General features: G+C 43.8%; 1 protein-coding gene across 1 annotated transcript; it reads left to right on the plus strand.

The window, feature by feature from the left end:
- Nucleotides 1-470: 470 nt before the first annotated feature.
- VPS33A (VPS33A core subunit of CORVET and HOPS complexes) lies at nucleotides 471-23,665 on the plus strand. The gene is made up of 13 exons (XM_035016937.1): nucleotides 471-608; nucleotides 2,242-2,307; nucleotides 2,974-3,101; nucleotides 3,987-4,173; nucleotides 10,767-10,883; nucleotides 12,048-12,222; nucleotides 13,025-13,218; nucleotides 14,566-14,692; nucleotides 15,580-15,647; nucleotides 16,209-16,346; nucleotides 18,716-18,853; nucleotides 20,508-20,676; nucleotides 21,466-23,665. Exons 1-13 carry the CDS (start codon nucleotides 507-509, stop codon nucleotides 21,645-21,647), a joined length of 1,791 nt encoding a protein of 596 aa, XP_034872828.1. The 5' UTR covers nucleotides 471-506; the 3' UTR covers nucleotides 21,648-23,665.
- The last annotated feature ends 471 nt before the right edge of the window (nucleotides 23,666-24,136 follow it).

Raw genomic sequence — 24,136 nt, forward strand, 5'->3', positions numbered from 1 at the left:
ACGATTTTTACTGATGCAGTGGGAACTGGATTCCACGTGGGACAGTATTTGTGTGAAATACCAGGCAGTGGCAGTTTACCAGGAAGAGCTAAAGAGACGTCACATGACAGATTCCCTCAGCCGCTGTCCTTTTTTGTAAAGTTTAGCCTACAAACTAAGAGAGCAAAGCGAAGGGCTTTCTGATTGCTACAAAAGATTTCCATTATAGCGGGTATGCTTGCTGCTAAGAAGAAAGCGTAGGGTCCAGTCCCCGTCTCTCAACTCATTCTCCGCGCCCAACGACTCCTGGACTGAGGGAGGGTCCGGATGGGGCCGGGGGTCTTGGGGGGGGGAGGGCGGAACCGACGGGGAAGAAGGAAACCGCGGAGGCTAGGGCCGGGAAAGACAGCGGACGTCGGCCCATTCCAGTTTCCGGGTTTGCGTGCTGTCAGCGCCTCGGTCACGTGACCGCGCCGCCACGTGACCGCGCCCGTGGGCTTAGCCGGAAGAGGGGGCGGTGGGGCAAGATGGCGGCGCACCTGTCCTACGGACGAGTGAACCTGAACGTGCTGCGCGAGGCGGTGCGTCGCGAGCTGCGCGAGTTCCTGGATAAGTGCGCGGGAAGCAAGGTGAGGGACGGGAGGCGGCGACAGTGCTCTCCAGCCGCCAGTCCGGCCTGGTCTGATCCGGTGCCTGACCGCCTGAGCTCCAGGTGTACGAGATCCCGAGGAGGGGAACAGGTGGGACCAGTGAGGCGGGGAGAGGGACCTGACGGTGGGTCCTGAGGCACACAGTCCACAGAGTCGGCGTGGCCTAGCAATTGTTTTGTTGCAGCAGAGGAAGCCACTGTGGTATCGCAGTCCCTCGTGAACCACCTATGTCAGGTGCCCTTCAGATCCAGAGGGGCAGGTCTGGTGCCCCCTGAGACCCGGACGCGTGGGGCGGGTCCGGCCCAAGGACGTAAATGGTCCATGCATTTCAGCGATCACGCGTGTCGTTGCATATCGAACCATCGAAAGTCTCTGAAGCTCCAACATCTTACAGTCTGCTGCTCACACGGATTATGAAAGAAGTTTAGAGTTATTTGAGGTTTTAACGTGACCGTCCTGAGGATTGTTTCTCCTGTTAGACGTTTACCACCGCTCAGCTCACAACTGAGTGAGAAATTGTAGATCAGAGACTTGATAGGATTTCTTCTAAGCGGTGTCACCTTTCTCCTCTCCCCTTAGGATTTATCAGGCCCCCTTACGTAATTGGCAGTACAACTCCGAAAAGAAAACGAAAACTGGGGAATCTCAAGAATCAGTCGTAGAAAGAATAGAACCCCAGGAGATAGAGTGGGTACTAGCAGCCATGAGAGAAAAAAAAGCAGGCTAAGTCCTAGGTGCCCAGTTCAGGCTCAAGAAATGATACTGAAATCTGAATTAGATCATGGATTGGATCAATGTCAGTATCCTGGATGTAATATTGTACTCTGGTTTTGCAAAATGTTACCATTGGGGGAAACTGGGCAGAGCATACAAGGGCTCTCTGTATTATTTCTTACAAATAAATGTTAACCTACACTTATCTCAGTAAAAATTTCAGTTAAAAAAGAGAAGGGAGCACCTGGGTGGCTCAGTCAATTAAGCGTCAGACTCTCGATTTCTGCTCAGGTCATGATCTCAGGGTCATGGGATCGGGCTCCGTGTTGGGCTCCAAGTTGGGCTCCGCACTCAGCATGGCGTCTGCTTGAGATTCTCTCTCTCCTTCTCCCTCTGCCCCCCCTCGCTCCGTGCACTCACTCACACTCTCTCTCTTTCTCTCTCTCTCCCAAATAAATAAATCTTTTTTTTTTTTTAAGATTTTATTTATTTATTTGACAGAGAGAGGGAACACAAGCAGGGGGAGTGGGAGAGGGAGAAGCAGGCTTCCTGCTGAGCAGGGAGCCCGATGCGGGGCTCGATCCCAGGACCGGGGGATCACGACCTGAGCCAAGGCAGACGCTTAACGACTGAGCCACCCAGGCGCCCCCCAAATAAATAAATCTTTAAACAAAAAAAAAAAAAAAAAAAAAAAAAAATCAACAGTAGCATCACTTGTCCAGACACTGGTTTTTCTTTAGACCTATAAGATATGAATGTGGTTAGAGCCAATTAAAATTTTTGTTAATTCAGATTTTGAAGCAAATATTCCTACTACGTATGACTGCTGTTTTCTGTGGGTGTTGTTGAAATTCCTGACATTAACCATAACGAGAGTATTTCTCCTCTCCTCCTACAGGCAATAGTTTGGGACGAGTACCTCACAGGACCATTTGGCCTGATTGCACAATATTCATTACTGAAGGTAAATGAGCTATTTGGGTTTTGTTCAGGCATTAATAATTCTAAACTTCAGCAATAATAGGATTTTACATTTTCTCCCGAGTAATTGGCAAAGCTCTTTGGTCTTTATAGACAGTGATACTAATGCATGTCTAACATTCTTTTTTTTTTCTTTTAAGATTTTATTTATTTATTTGAGAGAGAGAATGAGATAGAGAGAGAGAGCATGAGAGGGGGGAGGGCCAGAGGGAGAAGCAGACTCCCTGCTGAACAGGGAGCCCGATGCGGGACTCGATCCCAGGACTCCAGGATCATGACCTGAGCGGAAGGCAGTTGCTTAACCAACTGAGCCACCCAGGCGCCCAACATGTCTAACATTCTTTATACAGTGGTCCATTGGCCAGTGATTTTATGCTGATCCTAATTCTAGGGAAATTACTAGCCTTGTATTATGTGACCATTACTTAGTGTCACTGACAATTCCTCATGTGAGAGTCATTTGAATTCAGGTGCAGTAGCAGTGACTTAATCCTGAAACTTTGTCCTTTATACATCTGACTTTGGGGAAACTAATTTCGCTAATCAAGTAATAATGTCATTTGGCTGGGAGTGTTAATGATGTCTGAATCTGGATAGGATAGGTGAAGTTCAGGGTTTTTGTTAACCTTTTGTGTATGTGTTTTCCTAGGAACATGAAGTGGAAAAAATGTTCACACTTAAAGGAAGTCGTTTGCCCGCAGCTGATGTCAAAAATATTATCTTCTTTGTCAGACCCAGGCTAGAACTGATGGATATAATTGCCGAAAATGTGCTCAGGTATCTCTCAGAGCTTATGTTTGGTCCAAAAGAGGTTGGTCCTTCTCATGGTTTTAACGTCCTGAGCCTCTTATTGCAATTCCTCATCTTGCCAGTGCATGAAAAGGTGGTCTTTTAGAAAACAGGGCAGGCATGAAAGAACATAAGACGGCAGATGGGAAACTCGTGAAGTTGGTCAAACAGTTGGAGAAGGGGGGCAACATATAACCCCATTTTTTAGGACAGCTAAAATTGAGACCTATATCAATAGAAAGGACTCTGATTACAAAACCAAAATCCCTAATGGTTATTTTTCAATACTCTCAATATAGTGTGCTTGAATTTCATAAGCAAAATAAGTATGAACTGATTAAAATTTAATATAGCATCCAATCTGTAGAGGAAGTTCTCAGCCCCATCTGCACTCTGTGGTACAGTTGATTGATATGGCCCTTAAGATCTTAAAAGCATATGGGCTATTTTGGGAAGTCCACTGTCAAGGAGACTAGACCTGGGAGTCAAGAGTGATCTTCCATTTTCCTGTAAGACTGTGTCACTGCATTGGTAGGGTTAAAGAGTCATTTGTTTTCAGTAAGACACAGATATCCTGTTTCAATAAACCTGAGAGCTTTAAAGCCCCATAAACGGTTTAAGAGAAAGCTAGAAAATGCATCACGAAACACTGGCTGTGAATCAATGCCTCTTTCCTGTCATGGAAAAAGAGAGCAAAGGAGCAACTATATAACAATTGGAATCTGGAAGTCAATATGTGTATGTTTATCCGACCAGCATTTATTTAGTGCGTGCTGTGTGCCAGGCCGCGGGCCAGGCGCTGGGAATAAAATAAGTGAAATAGACTACGACTCGTAGGTGCTTGTAATCTAACAAATGTTACTTCATTTGCAGTGAAGACAGACGTGGTCCAGCAAGAGATTTCCACATTTTGTTTGTGCCGCGACGTAGTTTACTGTGCGAACAGCGGTTGAAGGATCTGGGTGTTCTGGGATCCTTTATTCATAGGGAGGAGTACAGCCTCGACCTCATTCCGTTTGATGGGGATCTCTTATCCATGGAATCGGAGGGTGCATTCAAAGTAAGTTTGACATTCTCCTTTTCAATGTCAGACTTTGATTTTTGTCGTATTTGTGAGCATGACCGTGTCAGTGATCCTGTTTTCATTTGCATTTCTGTGATTGCCGTGAAGCTGAGCCTCTTTCCATATGCTTATTGACATTTAAGATTTTTCTCTTCAGCACATCTTCAGCTTGTGCTTTTTTGTTGCCCATTCTTTCTTTTTAAGGGATTCTTTGTATATTCTGGACACGAGTCACTGTAGTTATAGAAGCGGCAAGTACGTTCTCCCAATCTGTGATTTGTCTTTTCATTATGATATCTTTTATCCTGTAGACATTTCCCATCATAAAGTGCTTTATTTATTTATTTATTTATTTTAAAGATTTTATTTGTTTATTTGACAGAGAGAGACACAGCGAGAGAGGGAACACAAGCAGGGGGAGTGGGAGAGGGAGAACAAGGCTTCCCGCTGAGCAGGGAGCCCGATGCGGGGCTCAATCCCAGGACCCTGGGATCACGACCTGAGCCGAAGGCAGACGCTTAACGACTGAGCCACCCAGGCGCCCTAAAGTGCTTTATTTTTGTAATAGCTTTATTGAGACATAATTCACATGCCATAAAATTTACCCTTTTACAGTGTGCAGTTCACTAGTTTCCAGTGTATTCAGAGTTGTGCGACCATTGCCACTGTCTCATTGTGGAACATTTTTCTCCTTTCAGAAAGAAACGCTCTGCCCATTAGCAGTCACCCCCTCTCTCCCTCCGCAGCTCCTGGCGTCACTAGCCTGTTGCCATCTGTATGGAGTTGCCTATTCTGGAGATTTCTTATCAATGAAATCATGTAACACGTGGTCTTTTGTGTCTGGCCTCTTTCTTAGCATCATGTTCTCGATGCTCATCCACGTTGTAGCAGGTTATCAGTCCTTCATTCCTTTTTATTGTCAAACAGTATTCTGTTGTAATAATAGCCCACATTTTGTTTATCATTCATCTTTAGTGGACAGATGATGGTTTTTCACCTGTCGGCGATCATGATACTGCAAACATTCTTACAAGGTTTTGTATGTACATGTGTTTTCATTTCTCTTACATATACCTTGAAGTAGAATTGCTGGGTCATACGGTAAAACTCTGTGTTTAACATTTGGAGGAGCTGACAGACTTTTCCACAGTGACCGCACCATTTTCTGCTCCCACCAGAGATAGATAAGGGTTCCAATCTTACAATCTCACCCAACACATTGTTATCTGTCTTCTTGAAGTTTGCCATCCTGGAGAGTGTGAAGCATTATCTCATTGTGGTTTTGATTTGCATTTCCATAGTGACCAGTGATGTGCTTCTTGGCCATTTGTATGTCTTCCTTTAAAGAAATGTCTATTCTGATGTGTGGTGCATTTGTTAAAGTGGGGTAGTTTATCTTTTCATTAGAAGAGTTGTAAGAATTCTGGAATGTTCTGGATGCAAGTTCTTTATTGGATACATGATTTGCAAATATTTTATCCCATTCTGTGATTTTTTTTCACTTGGTAAAAGTGAAACACAAATTTTTTTTTTCAACCCAGAATTTTTCATTTTAAAGTTCAGTTTAACTGTTTTTCCCTCTTGTTGCTTTTGCTTTTGGTGTCCCATCTAAGAAATCGTTGCTTAACCCAGAGTAATGGATTGACCCTTATGTTTTCTTCAAACAATTTTATGGTTTCAATCTTACATTTAGGTCTTTGAGCTACTTTAAGTTCACTTTTATCTGATGTGAGGTGGGGATCCAGCTTCGTTCATTTGCATGTGGCTGTCCATTTGTTCCAGCACCATTCGCTGGAAGGTGGTACTTTCCTCATTGAATTGTCTTGGTGCCCTTGTTGAAAATCCGTCATCCATAAATGTCAATGTTTATTTCTGATGTCGCAATTCTATTCCATTAGTCAATATGCCTGTCTTTATGCCAGCACCCTACTCTCTCAATTACTGTGGTTTTGTAGTAAGCTTTGACACTGAGAGGTAGGAGTCTTCCAAGTTAAAGTAGTTAAATATATCACTTTTATTCTTTTAGTTTGTGTTTTTTGAGTATTATTAAATCCCTCTACACCCTGAAGATATAGGAAATCTTATATTTTCCTTCGAAAGTCTTGGAAGTTTTGCTTTTTAAGAAAAAAAAAAAAGGTCAGGTGTTTAGCTTGAATTGTGTATTTGCGTGGAGTGTGTGGTGTGAGGTAGAGGCTCATTTAATTTTTTCCAGATGGGTAGCCAGTTGTTCCAGCCCTGGTTTTCTCCACTGCTTATTTTCCACATATGTTTATAGTAAATGTGCACGCCTTTGTTCTCCAGAACTAAGAGTTTTCTTGCAAATGTAAGTTTATGTATTTGCTTTATTTACCATCTTTATTTCAAAGAACACTTTCTCTCATACGAATATTACTTTATCTTTAATAAAATGATTTGAAAGTGTTTTTTGTTCTTTTTAAGATTGTTTATTTATTTATTTTTTGACAGAGAGACAGAGAGGGAACACAAGTGGGGGGAGTAGAAGAGGGAGAAGCAGGATTCCCACCGAGCAGGGAGCCCGATGTGGGGCTCGATCCCAGGACCCTGGGATCACAAGCTGAGCCGAAGGCAGACGCTTAACGACTGAGCCACCCAGGTGCCCTTGAAAGTTTTTGAGAACGTTATCCTTGCACAATGATTTCTTTGAGTAAGAAAGGGTACAGAGTGAAAAGTAAGCCTCCCAGTGCTCAAACTGCCAATTCCCTGTCAGCAGTAATCACTATTACTAATTCTTTTTTTGATGCTTTATGTAGCTACAGCTCATAATATATATAAAATACCCTCCCCACTTTATACACATGGTGGCATAAACCATATAAGTTTGGTATCTTGCTTTCTTCTCTTAATAATATTATCTCAAGACCATTTTCTACCATATGTGAAAATGCTCCTGTATTTTTGTTTGAAGCTGCATACCGTTGCATTGTTCGGAGCTGCCATAATTTATCAAACCAGTCCCCTTCTGTAGGATATGTCAGCGGTTCTCATCTTGTGCTGTTGGAGGTGGTGAATAACCCTGTACATAGGGCACTGTGCATGTGGGCCCTGTAACTGTAGACTTTTTTTTTTTTTTTAATTTTATTTATTTGAGAGAGAGAGTGAGAGAGAGAGAGAGCACAAGAAGGGGGGGAGGGTCAGAGGGAGAAGCAGACTCCTCGCTGAGCGGGGAGCCTGATGCGGAACTCGATCCCGGTACTCCGGGATCATGACCTGAGCCGAAGGCAGTTGCTTAACCGACTTGAGCCACTCAGGCACCCTGTAGACTGTTCTTTACTCTCTTTTGACATTTGTCTTTGGACTTTGCTTATGGTAGTTTTTGCCATGCGTGTTTTTCAGTGCACTCATATTTGTCCATATTTTCTTCCTTGATTCATGGGCTTGTGATGGAGACCAGAACTTTTGAGAACCTCTGGTGTTGTACAAAAAAATTATTTGAAACGTTTTCTTCCCCAGGACATTGTTAACAGTGATCACCGCCTTAAAAGGGTTAACTTGAGGCAGTAGATCTCAGTGGCACCACTGACTAATTTGAATAACGAAGGCTCTTTTTCCGCCATGTTCCCTACTGGTTTGCTTATACGCTGAATCTCATCCAAAGATGGTATAGACTACCCCCATGCCAACATTTAAATGAAAAATTTCAGACATACACAGAAGTTGAGAGTTTGACAGGGAACACCCATATACCCATCACCTAGATTCTGGAATTACCATTTTGCTCTATCTGTTTCATCGTATAGCTAAATGGAATGCCCACATGTCATTAATTCATGTCTCTGTAATTAATGTGAATTGGTAGCAGCTGAGGAAAACTTGTCCCGGCATGCCAGACCCTGTCCAGAGGAGAGATTTCCTGTTTGTTTTTCTGATGATTTGCAAAAAAAGGACAGAATTATATTCTGCTGGGAATCTCAAGCTCTTGGTTTTGTAAGTTCACTTCAGATTCTGTTTAGAAATCAGAGATTTTGCCTGGGTGGTAAAGCTGAGAATTCCACCTAGTGCGAAATTCAGCCCCAATTTCTGGTGGAGTTGACGTAATTTTACATATTTATGTGATTTTAAACAATGAGCATAATTTAGTGATTTTTGGCATCAGAAGGCACATGTAGATCTTTCTATGCTTTGGGGATGTGATTAAGATCTTCTCCATCATTGTTCTGTATAAAATGTGGGAATCAGAGTTCACCCTGTTGAATGCTCAGTAACAGTGACTAATGTATCACAGCCTTCATACGTACACGTAAAAATCAGTGTATATTAACCTGTTTCCTTTATAGAAACTGTTGGCTGTTCTATTGTGTAGGCATGTGGGATTTGGAGGTCAAAAAGTATTTAAATGTTAACAGTATTAGCATTTGTCCCTCCCAAAATGTCATCCTGGCTTAAAATTCCACAAGTGCACAATAGAGTTGGGATATTAACACAAATTATCACTCCACCGACACATTAGAGCAAAAAATTCAAGATTAGTATCTGTTTTTAACTTTTAAATCTTTTTTAAAAGATAGCCTTATAAAAGGAATGTCTGGGGTGCCTGGATGGCTCCTTCGGTTGAGCATCCAACTCTTGATTTCAGCTCAGGTCATGATCTAAGGGGTCATGAGATTGAGTCCCATGTCAGGCTCCATGCTCAGTGGGGAGTCTGCTGGAGATTCTCTCTCTTCCTCTCCCTCTGCCCCTTCTCCCATGCTCGCTCACTTTCTCTCTCTCTAAAATAAAAATAAGTAAATCTTAAAAAAAAAAAAAAAGGAATGTCTATAGTAATACAACTTTTTAAATCAAAAATAATATGAATGCTAGGTCACCTTGCTGGCTTAGTCTGTAGAGCATGCAACTCTTGATCTCTCGGGGTTGTGGGTTTGAGTCCCATGTCAGGTATAGAGATTACTTAAAATAGAATCTTAAAGGAGCACCTGGCTGGCTCAGTTGGTTAAGTGTCTGTCTTCGGCTCAGGTGGTGATCTTGGGGTCCTGGGATTGAGCCCCACGTCAGGTTTCCTGCTCAGCGGGGGTCTGATTCTCCCTCTTCCTCTGCCCTCCCCCCCACTCATTCGTGCTCTCTCTCTCTCTCAAATAAATAAAAATCTTAAATAATAATAATAATAATATGAATGCTATTTAGAGAGATGTTCCCTAATAATTTTTTTCTTGAATTTTTATCTTACTTCTGCTCCAATCAGGAGTTTTAAGTAATTTTGCCAGAAAGTGTGTCTTCAGACATTTTTTTTTCACCTTTCCTATTCAGTGAAATATTAAAATACCCCAGACTTGGAAGAGCCATCATCTGGCAGGGCTTCCAGTGGTGACCAGATACTCCTCACAGTGTCTTCGGGGGACAGCCCTCCTTCCTCCCAGGGGCGGAGTGCTCGAGTGCTCCACTCTGTCTTCCCTAATCCGTTTGGTATCCTTTCCCTCCTGGCTTTGGAGACTAGACACATTGGGTGGGTGGTTGGAGAGCAGGTGTCTGGTGCGATGTACCATTTTGACTTATTATTTCTTTTTGTGGGGAGGCAGAGGGAGAGGGAGAGAAAGAATCTTAAGCAGGCTCCACACCCATCACAGAGCCTAATGTGGGGCTCGATCTCACAACCCTGAGATCATGACCTGAGCCAAAATCCAGAGTCAGACGCTTAACCGACAGCCACCCAGGCGCCTCATGTACCATTTGACTTATGAGGAGATAATGATTGTGAAAAATATATAAACAATTCCAAATAATAAAAGCTACCATTTATTAAGCACTTACTATATGTTTTGAGTGCTGGGATTTAATGTTTTACATGCATTTTCTTCATTTACTCCTTACACCATGTGGAATGTACTCCCTTCTACAGATGAGTAAATTGAGCCACACAGAGGTTATGTAACTGGCCTAGGGAGCAGCTGGTAAGTGGCACAGAGGGGCTCAGATCAGGGCGACCTGAGTCAGTGTCAGAACTGAGCATTTCCCCTCTCGCTTCCCAACTGGCTTTGTGTGTATTTTGTTGGCCTTGACGAAATATACCTTATATATTTTATAGAGTAAAGTGTATTTTCTGAAAATGAGATCAGACTCTAAATTTCGTTCAGCTACCCCTTTTCACTCCTCAACATGTTAGGACCTTTGTTATCAGCATATATGAAAATCTCATGTTGTGAAAACTGCTAAGTATTCTGTTGTGTGGTCCTCTGGCACAAAGAATGTGTGCCTTTGTGGGTATTAGCATGTGGCCTTCCCAGAGTGCCCTCCCAAAGTCTGCACTCCCCACAGGGAGCGAGAGAACCCATTCTCATTGTCTGTCTTTGTTAATCAGTTTACTTGAGAGTCGATAAATAAGAAGAATTGGTGTGGCTGGTGAATACTTTTCTTCCAGAAGGCTCTGCCAGGTGCTTCCACAGCTGCATCCCAGTAGCACAGCTGTTGGCCTTGTGTTCTTGACTGCCAAGTAGCAGCTTGACAAAACGGTCTTGTGTCCCCAGCTTTCCAGGCAAAGTGGAGGAAATAAGGGGAAAGTCCCAGGGCCAGACAGAGGCAGGTACCCAGCAAGCACCCAGTGACTGGGGCCTAACAGTAACCACCCTTTCTCCCCACAGGAGTGCTACCTGGAGAGTGACCAGACGAGCCTCTACCACGCAGCCAAGGGGCTCATGACCCTGCAGGCTCTGTATGGGACAATCCCCCAGATCTATGGGAAAGGAGAGTGTGCCAGGGTAAGAAATGGTGCATGTTTCTGGGGTGAAGGAAGGGGTGGGGTGCCCTGGTACCCAAAAGGGGAGCAATAGGAAGCTATTTACAAACAAGTACAGTCAATCCTATTTATGTGTGAATTCACCTGATTGCTGAAATGTACTTGTAACCCCAAATCGATACTTGCAGTGCTTGCGGACATGTCAAGAGTGGCAAAAAATTTGAGCCGCCCGCTGTGCGCATTTCCAGCTGACGGCCAGTACAGCGATGCTCTGCCTTCTTGTTTGGTCTCTCAGGCGGTAAACAGGTGTCCTTTCTGCCACTATGTAGGGCCATGCACTACCTAACAGCGCGTTTTTTGCATTTTTGCGCTTTCTCTTGGTGATTTCACTGTTTCACGTGGCCCCAAGGGTGGTCCTGAAGCACTGCCCGTGTCCCTGAGCTCAGGAAGGTCGTGATGGGCCTTTCCGAGAGAATACCGTGTTGCCTCAGCTTCCCTCAGGCGTGAGTGATGGTGCTGTTGGCAGTGAGTTCATTGTGGGTCAATCAACAAGCTATAGGAAATCAAGTGTCTTTAAATAGAAACACACGTAAAACAAGGTTACACGCTGATTAGTTGATAAAAACCTTGTGACCAGAGGCTCGCAGAAACCTAACCCTGTCTCTGCCCTACAGCAGTGACTCAGGACTGGCTGGGTCCGTGCTCATGGCCACTTTACAGGAGTCCCTCACATAACGCGAACAGACTGCATCCGCCTTCTCATGCCTCGAAGAGCAGTGGCTGCCATCAGAGCACATGCGTGGTGGGAGTGGGTGGCCAACACAGACGCTTTTCTCTGACTGCTTATTTCTGATCAGTCTCACCCTTCCACAGTTTCTCTCCTTTTTAAATTTTTTTTTAAAGATTTTATTTATTTATTTGAGAGAGAATGAGAGAGAGAGAGAGAGCATGAGGGGGGGAGGGTCAGAGGGAGAAGCAGACTCCCCGCTGAGCAAGGAGCCCGATGCGGGACTCGATCCTGGGACTCCAGGATCATGACCTGAGCCGAAGGCAGTCGCTTAACCAACTGAGCCGCCCAGGCGCCCTCTCCTTTTTAAATTTTTTGATTGTCTTTCTGTTTTTAGCTACATTTTAAACTAGGCTATTTCCCAGGAAAGTCCCACCTGATCCAATGTTTTTTTTCCAGCAAGTGGCCAATATGATGATCAGGATGAAGAGAGAGTTTACAGGAAGCCAAAATTCAATATTTCCTGTTTTTGATAATCTCTTGTTGCTCGATCGAAACGTGGACTTATTAACGCCTCTCGCCACTCAGCTTACATATGAAGGACTCATTGATGAAATTTATGGCATTCAGAACAGTAAGTAAAGTGACCTCTGTGTTTCCTGAAAAGTCATTGGATAGAAATCTCCAAAAGGTCTTTTTTTTTAGGAGATGCTTTCTTAAATTAGAGGATATTTGAGAAAATACAATACTGACTTTTGGCTTTCAGACACCAGATTAAACAAAATCCAAGCAAAAACTGCTGTTGTCTGTCCCACGAAAGCTGGCCGGATGCTTAGTGTGCAGGCCTCTGCTTGTCCCTGTGAGCCGTGGCCCTGGGTTAGATGTAGGTGGCACTGCGGTTTGGAGAATGCAGACCCTCGTGGCTGGCGGTTGTTGGGAAAGCTTGTTGGAGAGGTGGCATTTGCACTGGGTTTGGGGAGGGGTAGATGTAGAGGGCCACAGCGAGTGGCAGGCCTCATCAGAGACACAGGGATGCTGCTGTGGACATTGCAGTGGGGCGTATCCAGGGAAGGGCCGACACTCGAGGTTGGAGACACAAGATGGAAGATGGGGGAGGCCTCCTAGCGTTTAGGTGTGACAGATCATTAGGTCAAAGTTCACAAACATGTTGGTTTGGTTTTGGCCCACACCATGCTTGTTTATTTCTGTCAGCATTTAAAATTTCAGAAATGTTTAATAATAGTCCTGATGTATTTCTTTGTGATCAAAGCATCCTTTGATCGTGGAAAAATCAAAACCTTAGTATTATATGCCATTGTTTCCTAAAGCTAGCTTGCTTCTCTCCTGAGTTGGAAAATCCTGTTTTGTGCCCGGCACTTTGATCCGTTCTTCCAGTAAAGGCACACGGGTGCTTGCTCCCTTCCACTGTCGTTCAGGTTATGTGAAATTGCCTCCGGAGAAATTTGCACCGAAGAAGCAGGGCGATGCTGGGAAGGATCTCCCCACGGAAGCAAAGAAGCTGCAGCTGAATTCTGCAGAGGAGCTCTATGCTGAGATCCGAGACAAAAACTTCAACGCGGTGGGCTCCGTGCTTAGCAAGAAAGCAAAGGTCATCTCCGCAGCGTTTGAGGTGAGGCGCTTTGGCTGCGTCGTGCTGCAGCTCTGGGTCACAGGCTAGACGCCCCCCCCCGCCCCCCCAAGGAGAGGAAGAGCCTCTGGGCTTCGGTGCAGGTGCACATTTCTCTCCTAACGTGCAGGGTTTCTTTTGGAACTTGTTCCCAGGCCCCATGACAGAACGTGTACGTTGCCTCCTTTTTCTGCAGGGTGGCAGGAGCAGTGTTTGCGGTTTACAGGCTTTCGTCAGAAATACTTGTGTTACCTTTTCCTTTTTCGTTATTTCCTACCTCACTCAAGAGGAAGCCGGCTGTACTATAAATAAAAGATCCTCTAGAATAGAACTTGCGGTTTTGGGTGAAAGCTCTAAGTTTAGGCGCTTCATTATCACCTCCTGCCTCCTCTTGCCTGGATGCTCGTTTACTCTTGGGTGAGCTCATTTTGGAAACAGGAAAATTCAGTAAGATGATAAACTCTGAATGTTTAGACTTTGGAAACGTAAACTGGGGGAATTTTTGAAAACGAATGTTGCGCCGAGTATGTATTTCTAGATTTCATCTTTCTGAGGGATTATATTCATTCATTGATTTTCACATTTCTGAAGTTACATTTGGTTTACATGATTCAGTTTTGCAAAAAAAAAAAAAAAAAAAAAAAATCCCATCACTAAGCGAGGTTCACTTTGTGGACGATATTCAAGATGAGATTCAGCAGTAAGAATGCGTTGTTGTTTTTTTTTATTATAGAGGACACTTTTTGCTGTTTACATTTCCCTCTTAACATAATGTTTTTGTTTTTTATTCAGAAGTATTTGTGGGTAACCTAATAGTGCCCCCACAAATACTCAGATGCCCCCAAATACTAATCACGATAGGAACCCGGGCATAGGAGGAGAAAACGTAATATGTTTGCTCTCTGAAGAACTAACACAGTAATCAGGCACCATGAACTCATCTTCTCTGTTTTTCTTGTAATGGCGGAGCTGGGTTTGGCCTGATTTATTTGTATTCCATTCTTTTTTCTACTTTGATATAAATTATACATCCTGTGAGCAACACACAGAGCAGAGCACTTAAAAATAAAATACCTTCGGGGCACCTGGGTGGCTCAGTCAGTTGAGCGTCTGCCTTCGGCTCAGATCGTGGTCCCAGAGTTCCGGGATCGAACCCCGCGCTGGGCTCCCGGCTCATTGGGGAGCCTGCTTCTCCCTCTCCCTCTGCCCCTCTGCCCTGCTCGTGCTCACTCTCGCTCTCTCTCAAATAAATAAATAATATCTTGAAAAAGAAGCAGAATAATTCTAAAAATAAATTAATAAATAAAATATCTCCCCTGCTTGATGGGTCTGCCATTTCCCCCATTTCAGGAAAGGCACAATGCTAAGACGGTTGGGGAGATCAAGCAGTTTGTTTCCCAGCTGCCCCACATGCAGGCAGCAAGAGGCTCACTTGCAAACCACACCTCGATTGCTGAGTTAATCAAAGATGTTACCAGTGAGTATCCTTTGGAGTGATGATTTTCATCGGGACTGACTTGCATGCATACTCTGATGCCAGGGTCACGGGCACCATGATACCTCCTTGGGAAAGACAGCTCTATTTGAACATTGTTTGCCATTCTGTGTTAATTAAGTGCATGCATGTTCATAGTTAAGTGTGTTTCATTTGTGGTTAACTCAGTTTTTCCCCGTTATTAATATAATCCTAAGACAAGATATTTGGAATAGTGATAAGAGAAAAAAAAACTCTTCTGTAAGTTTGCCACCATAACGAGGCTCTTTTTTTCTCTAGTTTTTTCCCCTCTTATTAAGGGTTCATCAGAGCAATGTGATGTTTCTGCTTTTGTTTTTGTTTTTCCCTTGAAAACTTCCTGCAGAATTGGTAGAGAGATCATATGTTGAGTATTTTGAAAGAGCTCAGAAGATGTGTATTAAATCAAAGACGAATTTATTCATAAAACATGGGTGCCGTGTATTATGAAGTCTACTTTGAATCTGAAGTAAAACATGGTGTTGGAAAATCAGTCCTTTGCTTTCCCGTTAATAGGAAGCAGTTAAAATGGGGTTGAATTTGATGATGATAGTGACGTGCTAGGGAGATTAGCTTTCCCTGGTACCAAGGCTAAATTCTTGGGATCTGTGTTGAGTCCTAAGGACAGCAAAGGGGTACAGTGGCCAGCTGCATGTCGATGTAATTTAGGAGCACAGGGTTGTAGGGTTTTCCATGTTTTAGAAGATTGTTTTCAGATGACAGTTTGAGCCTCTTGCTTGCTTGCGTTTTTGTGCGTCTTGTTTCTTAATTATCTTCTGTGTAGAAAAGCACACTGCTCAAATCAACATTTATTTAATTTCTAAGTTGCAAATTTGCTAATTACATTTTAGCTTCTGAAGACTTCTTTGATAAACTAACAGTGGAGCAGGAGTTTATGTCTGGAATAGACACTGATAAGGTATGTGAACAGTAAAACTAGCAAATCACTGGTGATTTGTCAAACGTCAGATTATAGCTAGAAAAGCAACCGTGTTGATTCCCATGCCTTGCCGAGGCATTTTTAAGAGCAAGTGCAAAATGTGGAAGTCCAGATTTCTCCAAGTCATGGGTAGTTAGCATTGCTCTCCAGCCCCTGAAACCAACCATCTTTAAGGCCTGTCGTAGATAAATGAAGATATTTGCTTTCTGAGGGACCTGCTCATATAATTCCTGTAAATATCCACCTCTATTAATACATTTAAAATTATGCAATTTCTGGAAATTCCTATTTTCTAGAAAATCTATTTCCCAAGAAAGTTCCTATTACTTTGCGGCCAATAAATCGCTTCTATTATTGAGACAGACATGGTCACAGATGCCCCAGACATTCAAGAACCTCTCAGAAGGCTGTCTGCTGTGTTCAGACAGGCGGTTGCATTGTCTGAGTGTGTCCCCCACTTTGAAAAATAATCGTAAATACCAAGTTTGTTAGGCCCCCAAACTGGATGCTGGGATACATACCTATATATTTTGTTTCCAGGTCAATAGTTACATTGAAGACTGTATTGCCCAAAAGCACCCGCTGATCAAGGTGTTAAGGTTGGTTTGCCTCCAGTCCGTGTGCAATAGTGGACTCAAACAAAAAGTGCTGGATTATTACAAAAGAGAAATTCTCCAGGTCAGTAGATTTCAAATTACTAATTTACCAAAGGAGGAAACATCTTTTAAAAAAAGTACAGCTTAAAGCTCCTATTTTGGTGTATTGTTTCCACTGTCTTTTAAATTTTTTTAACACCTAGAGGGGATTGTCCTTGGTATCCATCACTGTTTACTGTGGTTGCATAATAATAGTTAATGTTTATTGAGCATTTACTATGTACCAGGCTCTAGTGAAAGAGCTTTAATGTATTCTTTTGTTCAATCCTCACTACAGCCCTGTGAATTAGATACTGTTATCATCCCTATTTTATGGATGAAAAAACTGAGGCACAAGGTCGTTTTGTAACTTGCCCCTGGTCACCTGGCTAGTGAGTGGCAGAGCCAGTGCCAAAACCCAGGGAACTGGGGTCTGGTGCCCTTGCTCTTAACCAGATTGCATTTGATGGAGGAAGGGACCTTTTTGCAAATTTTCTGATGATAATCCCTTAGCAGACGTACATAAATTAAGCTTGTTTTACTTCACGATTAGGAAAAGGCCACCATTATTTAAAAAATTCTCTCCTCTGTTTGAAAATGTCTCAGGTAGTATTTACTTGCTACCACCAGCCATAGTTAAGTACATTGTTACTAAAACTAAATGCTCAAATTTTTTTTTTGGTATTTTAAAAAAATTACATAGGTAACACATGCATTCTCATCGTATAAGATTCAAATAAGGCGAAGCATCTGGAGCAACATGTGATCCTTCCTGCACCTCACTCACACCCCCATCGCCCTCCCCAAATAGGACCAATGGCAACAGTTTGGTCTGCTTCCAGACTCCCTTGTTTGCATTTACAGACAAAGAATATTCACACTCACAGACTGTGGGGTAAGACTGGCTGGATCCATGTCCCAGCTCTGTTACTAAGTAGCTGCGTGACCTTGGGCAAGTTATTTAAACGTCTCTGTAAAATGGAGATAGTAATACCACCTAGCACGCTGGGTTAGAATAAAGAGACTGAGTTAATGCACGTGTGACAGGCTTGCAACAGAACACTGCCCCCCCCTCCCCCAGAAAGTGTTATGTAAGTGTTGGCTATTACTATTATTATTTACTGTATCTTTTTATTTTTATTTATTTTTTTAAAGATTTTTAAATATTTATTTGAGAGAGAGAGAGCACAAGCAGGGGGAGCGGCAGGCAGAGGAAAAGGGAGAAAAAGGCTCCCTGAGGAGCAGGGAGCCCGATGCGGGGCCCGATCCCAGGACCCCAGGATCATGACCTGAGCTGAAGGCAGTTGCCCAACCAGCTGAGCCACTCAGGAGCCCCTACTGTATCTTTTTTTTTTTTTTTTTTGAAGATTTTATTTATTTATTCATGAGAGACAGAGAGAGACAGAGAGAGAGACAGAGGCAGAGGGAGAAGCAGGCTCCCCGCGGAGCAGGGAGCCCGATGCGGGACTCAATCCAGGGACTCCAGGATCATCACCTGAGCCAAAGGCAGTCGCTTAACCAACTGAGCCACCCAGGCGCCCCCCCTACTGTATCTTTTTAAAAATAGAAATAAAATCCTACTGTATAAAGTATTCTATTACTATACTTTTTGTCCTTAAGAGTATATCCAGGGGCACCTGGGTGGTGTAGCCGGTTGAGCATCCAGCTCTTGGTTTCAGCTCAGGGTGTGATCTCAGGTTCGTGAGATGGAGCCCCACGTGGGGCTCCATACTCAGTGGGGAGTCTGCTTGAGATGCTCCCTCTCCCTCTGCCGCTTCCCCTGCTCGCGTGCACACACACATACCCTCTCTCTCTTTCAGATAAATATTAAAAAAAAAAAAAGAATATATCCAGATCTTTCTTATCGGAATGTATAGATCTGCCTCATTCTTTTTTTTTAAGTATCAAATTATATCCCATATAAAATATATATTAATTTATTTGATGCTCACTTAAGTTGGGTCCATAAATTCTGACTTTAAAGTAAAAACTGTAGGGGAGCCTGGCTGGCTCAGTCTGTTAAGCAGCTGCCTTCGGCTCAGGTCATGATCCCAGGGCCCTGGAATTGAGCCCCACATCGGGCTTCTTGCTCACGGGGGAGCCTGCTTCTCCCTCTGCCTCCCCCCTGCTTGTGCTCTCTCTCTCTGACAAATAAATAAATAAAATCTTAAAAAAAAAAAAAATAAAGTAAAAACTGTAAATCAGTCTTTGAAGCAGTGAGCTGGGTTAGTTGTAATGGGCAGGCAGGTCTCATCCTCCACGCTGCCCCTGTGCCCCTAGGAAGTCCTTCCATGGATTTGGGTAACATGCCCCACAGTACATACTAAATCCATTTGTTGGAAGTGCTCTTTTTAGAAAGTGGCAGAAACTCTTCTCCTGATCTGACATCAATCCGAACGCCTTGTCTTGCAGACATACGGCTATGAGCACATATTGACCTTGTACAACCTAGAGAAGGCTGGCCTGCTGAAACCACAGATGGGGGGCAGAAACAATTACCCAACAATCCGGAAAACGCTACGCCTCTGGATGGATGATGTGAACGAACAGGTGAGACACACCCCTCCACTTCAACTCAGTTTACCTACTGGTTAACGGTTTATCGTGGCCACCTAGGCTACTTGATTTATACATCCACCTTGCCCTTTCTAGAATGGTTTTCTAATGTTTTTTAGAAAGTAATGCATTCACGTATCATATCTGCCAGAATCCCAGCAGGGAACAAAGGGCGCTCTGACGCCGGGGAGTTTGAGGGGAGTTTCTTAAGATGTGGGCAGGGTGGGAGCCGGCAAAAGGCCTGCAGTGGGGATTCCTTACCAGCCTGGGCCCGAGGGCAAGGAGAGGGAACTGTTGCAGAAACCTGTTCCAGAACTTGAAGAGAAGAGCTGTGTGGAGAGGCCATCTGACAAGACGAGGGATGAGAGGCCTCTGGTGAAGAGACACAGCCAGTCTCCATCAGTGTCACAGAGAGGAAGCTGGGGCTGTAAACCCCTGACCTCACATGCTGCCCACTCTCCAGTTTCCATCTCGTGCCTCCCATTGGCCAAACCCAAAGAGGGCGTGGGAGCACATTGGCATAGAGCCTACAGGTTTGCCTCCTGGACACAGAGCACGGGGAGGGGGACGGGGGTGGTGGTGAAGAATCTGGAAAATGTCCAGCACGTGTGGTAAAAATGTCGGCCATACAAAAATAAGGCAAACAGTGAAAAGTCAGGTTCCCTCCACATCTCAGCATGGTTTTCCCTCAGAAGGAACCACTGTAACCAGTTTTTTTAATCTATCCTTCCAGGAAGATTCTGTGAATCTGCAGACCTTTTAACATAAATGATGCATATTTTATACCATTGACTTCCAAAGTAGAGTGTACTTTGCCTTACATTTATTGTTGAGTCCAGTTTTTCTAAATTTCTTTTTCTTATTTTCTTTTTTAGACTTTCATAGGAACTTTATCAGGCTGCCTCCTGCAACAAAAGCTAATAATTAAAGTCTCCTCCACCAGTGGCAAAATCGGATTATCTCCCCCCCAGGGGTGGAATATAGAAACTCTTAATTTCTATGTTGTACAGGGTAAACAGTATACTAGTTCTCTTCCCTGTTCTGACCTGCCTCTCCCCACCCACCCTAACCACCACTTAATACTGTATCTTGAAGATCCCTCTGTGATCTACCTCATTCTTTTTTGTAAGTTTTTTTTTTAATTGCTACATAGTGGTTTTGCAGATAAACCTTAATTTATGATTAACAGATTTCTCTTGATAGAAATTCAGGTTGTTTCCAGTCTTTTGCTAGAACAGACAGAGTTGCAGCTAATACATCTGGGCTTTGGTCTACTCTGGTGGACAAGCCCCTCTGTAGGAGAAATGCCTGGAAGTAGAATGACTGAGTTCAAGGGATACGCACGTTGTTGCTCAGCTAGAGAGTGCCGGCTTTCCCTCCAAGAAGTTTCTTGCCAAAGCAAATAACAGCATTTCATGGTCAGTACCTAGAGATGCTTTGAGTGGCTTTTGCAAGATCTGAGTTGAAAGTGAACCTCAGGCAGCTAAGAATCAGGCCAAGCTGGGGTGGATCGGAGCAGGACGTTGCTGGAGTTTGTGTTTCTGCCTTCAAAGCCAAATCACATAATTTTGGGTTACCCAGAAGGCCGCTGTTCAGGGGCTCTATGTCTCTGTATCTACACACTTTTCCCCCTTTAATTATTTAACAGAATCCCACGGACATATCGTATGTGTACAGTGGTTATGCCCCTCTCAGCGTGCGGCTGGCACAGCTGCTCTCGCGGCCTGGCTGGCGCAGTATCGAGGAGGTTCTCCGCATACTCCCAGGGCCCCACTTTGAAGAACGGCAGCCGTTGCCCACGGGACTGCAAAAGAAACGTAAGTCAGTGGCCAGGATCTATAGCAGTTACGCGCTGCTGCTGTGGTTTTCGTGGACTGTGCAGTTGCTTTGTAAAGTACATCTGTAAGGTACGCAGGACTCAGAGTCCCGTACACCTCTTTTGTTAGTTGCCAGTGTGTAGTGTAAGCACTAGAACCCATCATTCCCTCAGGAGTAGCAGCTTTCAACCTCGGGGTTGAGATCAAAATCATGTTCCTGAGTTTCAAAGGAACTGTTTGTACCAAGACACAGTTAACTTTTTTTTTTCTTATATATGATGCCATGTTTGTTTGTTTTTAAGATTTATTTATTTATTTTAGAGAAAGAGTGAGAGTGAGCAGGGGGAGGGGCAGAGGGAGAGGGAGAATCTCAAGCAGACTCCCCACTGGGCTCAGAACCCAACTCAGGGCTCGATCCCAGGACCCTGAGATCATGACCTGAACTGAAGGCAGACACTTAACTGACTGAGCCACCCAGGCGCCCCAGTGATGCGGGGTTTTTTTTTAAAGATTTATTTATTTTTAGAGAGAGAGAGGAAGAGAGCACACGTTCGAGAGTGAGTGGTGGGAGGGGCAGAGGGAAAGAATCTACAAGCAGACTCCTTGCTGAGCGCGGAGCCCAACGCCTGGGCTCGAACCCACGATCCATGAGATCGTAACCTGAGCTGAAACCAGGAGTTGGATGCCCAACCAACTGAGCCACCCACGTGCCCCCATGATGTAGTTTTTTAAGACATGGGAGGAGAAGCACCCATAATAATTCTTAATTCTGAAATGTTTCCCTTTTAGGTCAACCAGGAGAAAACCGAGTCACTCTGATATTTTTCCTTGGGGGCGTAACCTTTGCTGAAATCGCGGCCTTGCGATTTCTCTCCCAGCTGGAAGATGGAGGTACAGAATATGTCATTGCCACCACTAAGCTAATGAATGGGGCCAGCTGGATAGAGTCTCTAATGGAAAAACCTTTCTAGGTTGATCAAAGTCGACTTGAAAGAACTGCAAAATAAACTGCTCCTTTGGAGAAGCTGCCAAAAGGAAGTGAAACCCCACTGAAGAGTAACAGAAGAATACAGAATTTACTTCGGGGGTCAGCCTCTTCAATTACACTGTTTTCTCCTTTCTGCTTCTCTTTTGTGTTTCTAATTTCTTGAAGAAAAAGAATAGAAGAGAATCCACCTGGCTAACAGAAACACCAGTTGTTCATGTTCTAAGCTCAGGGTCTTCCTTAGAGACCTCTGGCAACGTATTAAGGATGGTGGGGATGGATAATCTTATACAGCTGCACAAATGAGGTCAGTTCTTAAAATAGGAAGGCAGAGACTGATGGGTAAAAATGAAAAGTGGGAAGTCTAATCCCTAATAAACAGTGCTTTCTTGAAGGCACATCATGCCTGGGGCAGTGGCTGGGTGTTGGGGCAAGAGCTGGTCCTGTCACTGAGTTGAGATTTCTTTTTCCTGCAGAGTATGGCACATTATATTTGGTGTCCTCAGCCTCTGTCTTAGGTGATCACTAAGGCAAGTGTTGATTCCTTCTGCTTTCAATTCCTCTGCTTCTATAAAGCAAGAGGGGTGGAGGGACTTCTTTCTCCAAATCAAAGTTCATCTGACCAGCTAAATTTCCATGGGTCTCATACTTATCAAGGGCTTTTTACATTGAGGAACGTGAGGATTGGGGAGCAGCTTCCTGAGAATTTTCTTAAACACTATTCAAAGACACTTTCTGAGCATACGTGCTGTTCACTCCACGACGTTTCCATGGCAGATGCCTCCACTGAGGCGTCGGTTTTCTTCCCCACCCATCATGGGCCCCAGCACCAGCTGGTCCCACCGTGAACAGCAATGACTCTTGCTTCTTCAGCATTTGGCGACACCACCTCCACAGTAACTGTCGCATGTACTTCTCCACACTCAGCCTCTTGCATTTGTTTTGCTTGGAAACATACCGCTCCATTGCAGTCCCTGGTCTGGTGACCTCAGCCTTCTCTGGGACAGCTCATCGATGGTCTTGGAGTCCAGCAGTGCAGCTGGTCCTGCAGGAGACGGTTAGCCTGTGGGGCAGAGGAGCAGGGTATTGGTCGAGAGTCTGGAAACCTGCGTGTGTTCCCTACCTCCCTCCTGCTCCATCCTAATATCTGGAAGTTAAATCCAAGAAGGGGACCAAATGGATGGCTTCGTAGCCCTTGCCCAAGTCTCCCCTTTGTTGGGGGATCAAGGTCAGCATCCCTCCTCAGGGGAGGTGTGGCCTCTGTTGTTTATCAGTAACCACATGTTTTATTCTCATTTTGTTTCGTGAGTGAATTTCTGGTAGCACATTGCATGCTATGAGTGAAAGAGAAATTCTATAATCAAAAAAAGCTTTCTTTAAGAGTGAGGAGTAGAAGAGGTCATATTTAAGAGATCTGCTTCTCATGCATTCAATTTGGCCTTGACATTCAGTATTTGGAAAACGGTCTTTAAAAAAACTATGCCTATTTTAGAAAATCCTTTTTTAAATATTTGTTATTCCAGGGAGATTAGTTTATACCTTCCAGCCCCAGCTGTTGTCAGCCTCAGCCGCCTAGAGAATGAAATCCACCCTGTCCCTCAAATGTTTTTGGCTCATGGGATTCAATTCAAGTCTGGTCAGGTCTCCTTGGCTGGGGTTTTTGTCCTATGAACAGATACTCAGTTGTGTCTCACGTGTCTACATTCACTTGGGAATTTATACTTGCTTGCTCAGAGCATAGTTAGGTCAGCTCCTAAAATGCATTTAGCAGAAGACTTAAAAACATCAATTGCTTCATTTGTATGCAAATAGAAAGTGGTGGATAATTATATATTATACGCCTTTGTGTAAGTTCACTTAATACTTGAAGTGGCCTTTGTCTCGAAGGAGTATGCCCTTACTGAGAAAGGGTATGTGAATGGTACATTTATTCCTAGAGAGGGCGGATTGTTTACATCATGTCTGGACTTTTGTCTAGTTAGGTAGACAGTCCTGCCACACCGGCAACTCCATAAAAAAGAAGTCTATGTAGATAAAGAAGTCTACATAGGCACTGTTCTGTGTCTTACTATACACTTTTGAATTTAGCCAACAGAGAAGTATTTGAATTGTAGTTTAACTGTAGAGCAAGAGAATACAGGCATACAGAGAGATATTGTGGCTTTGGTTCCAGACCACCCCGATAAAGTGAATGTTGCAATAAAGCGAGTCAAATGCATGTTTTGGTTTCCCAGTGCATATAAAAATTATGTTTACACTATCTTGTAGTCTCCTAAGTGTGCAATAGCATTGTGTCTAAAAAAATGTATATTCCTTAATTAAAGAATATGGTTAAAAAATGCTAACCATCACCTGAGCTTTCAGTGAATTATAATCACTGATCACAGACCACCATAATCAATATAATAATAATGAAAAAGTTTGAGATACGAGAATTACACCAAAATGTGACAAAGTTAGCAAACGCTGTTGGGA

Source organism: Mirounga leonina, unplaced genomic scaffold (genome assembly GCF_011800145.1).
Source record: "Mirounga leonina isolate KUSES-001 unplaced genomic scaffold, KU_Mleo_1.0 Mir_171, whole genome shotgun sequence".
Taxonomy (NCBI): domain Eukaryota; kingdom Metazoa; phylum Chordata; class Mammalia; order Carnivora; family Phocidae; genus Mirounga; species Mirounga leonina.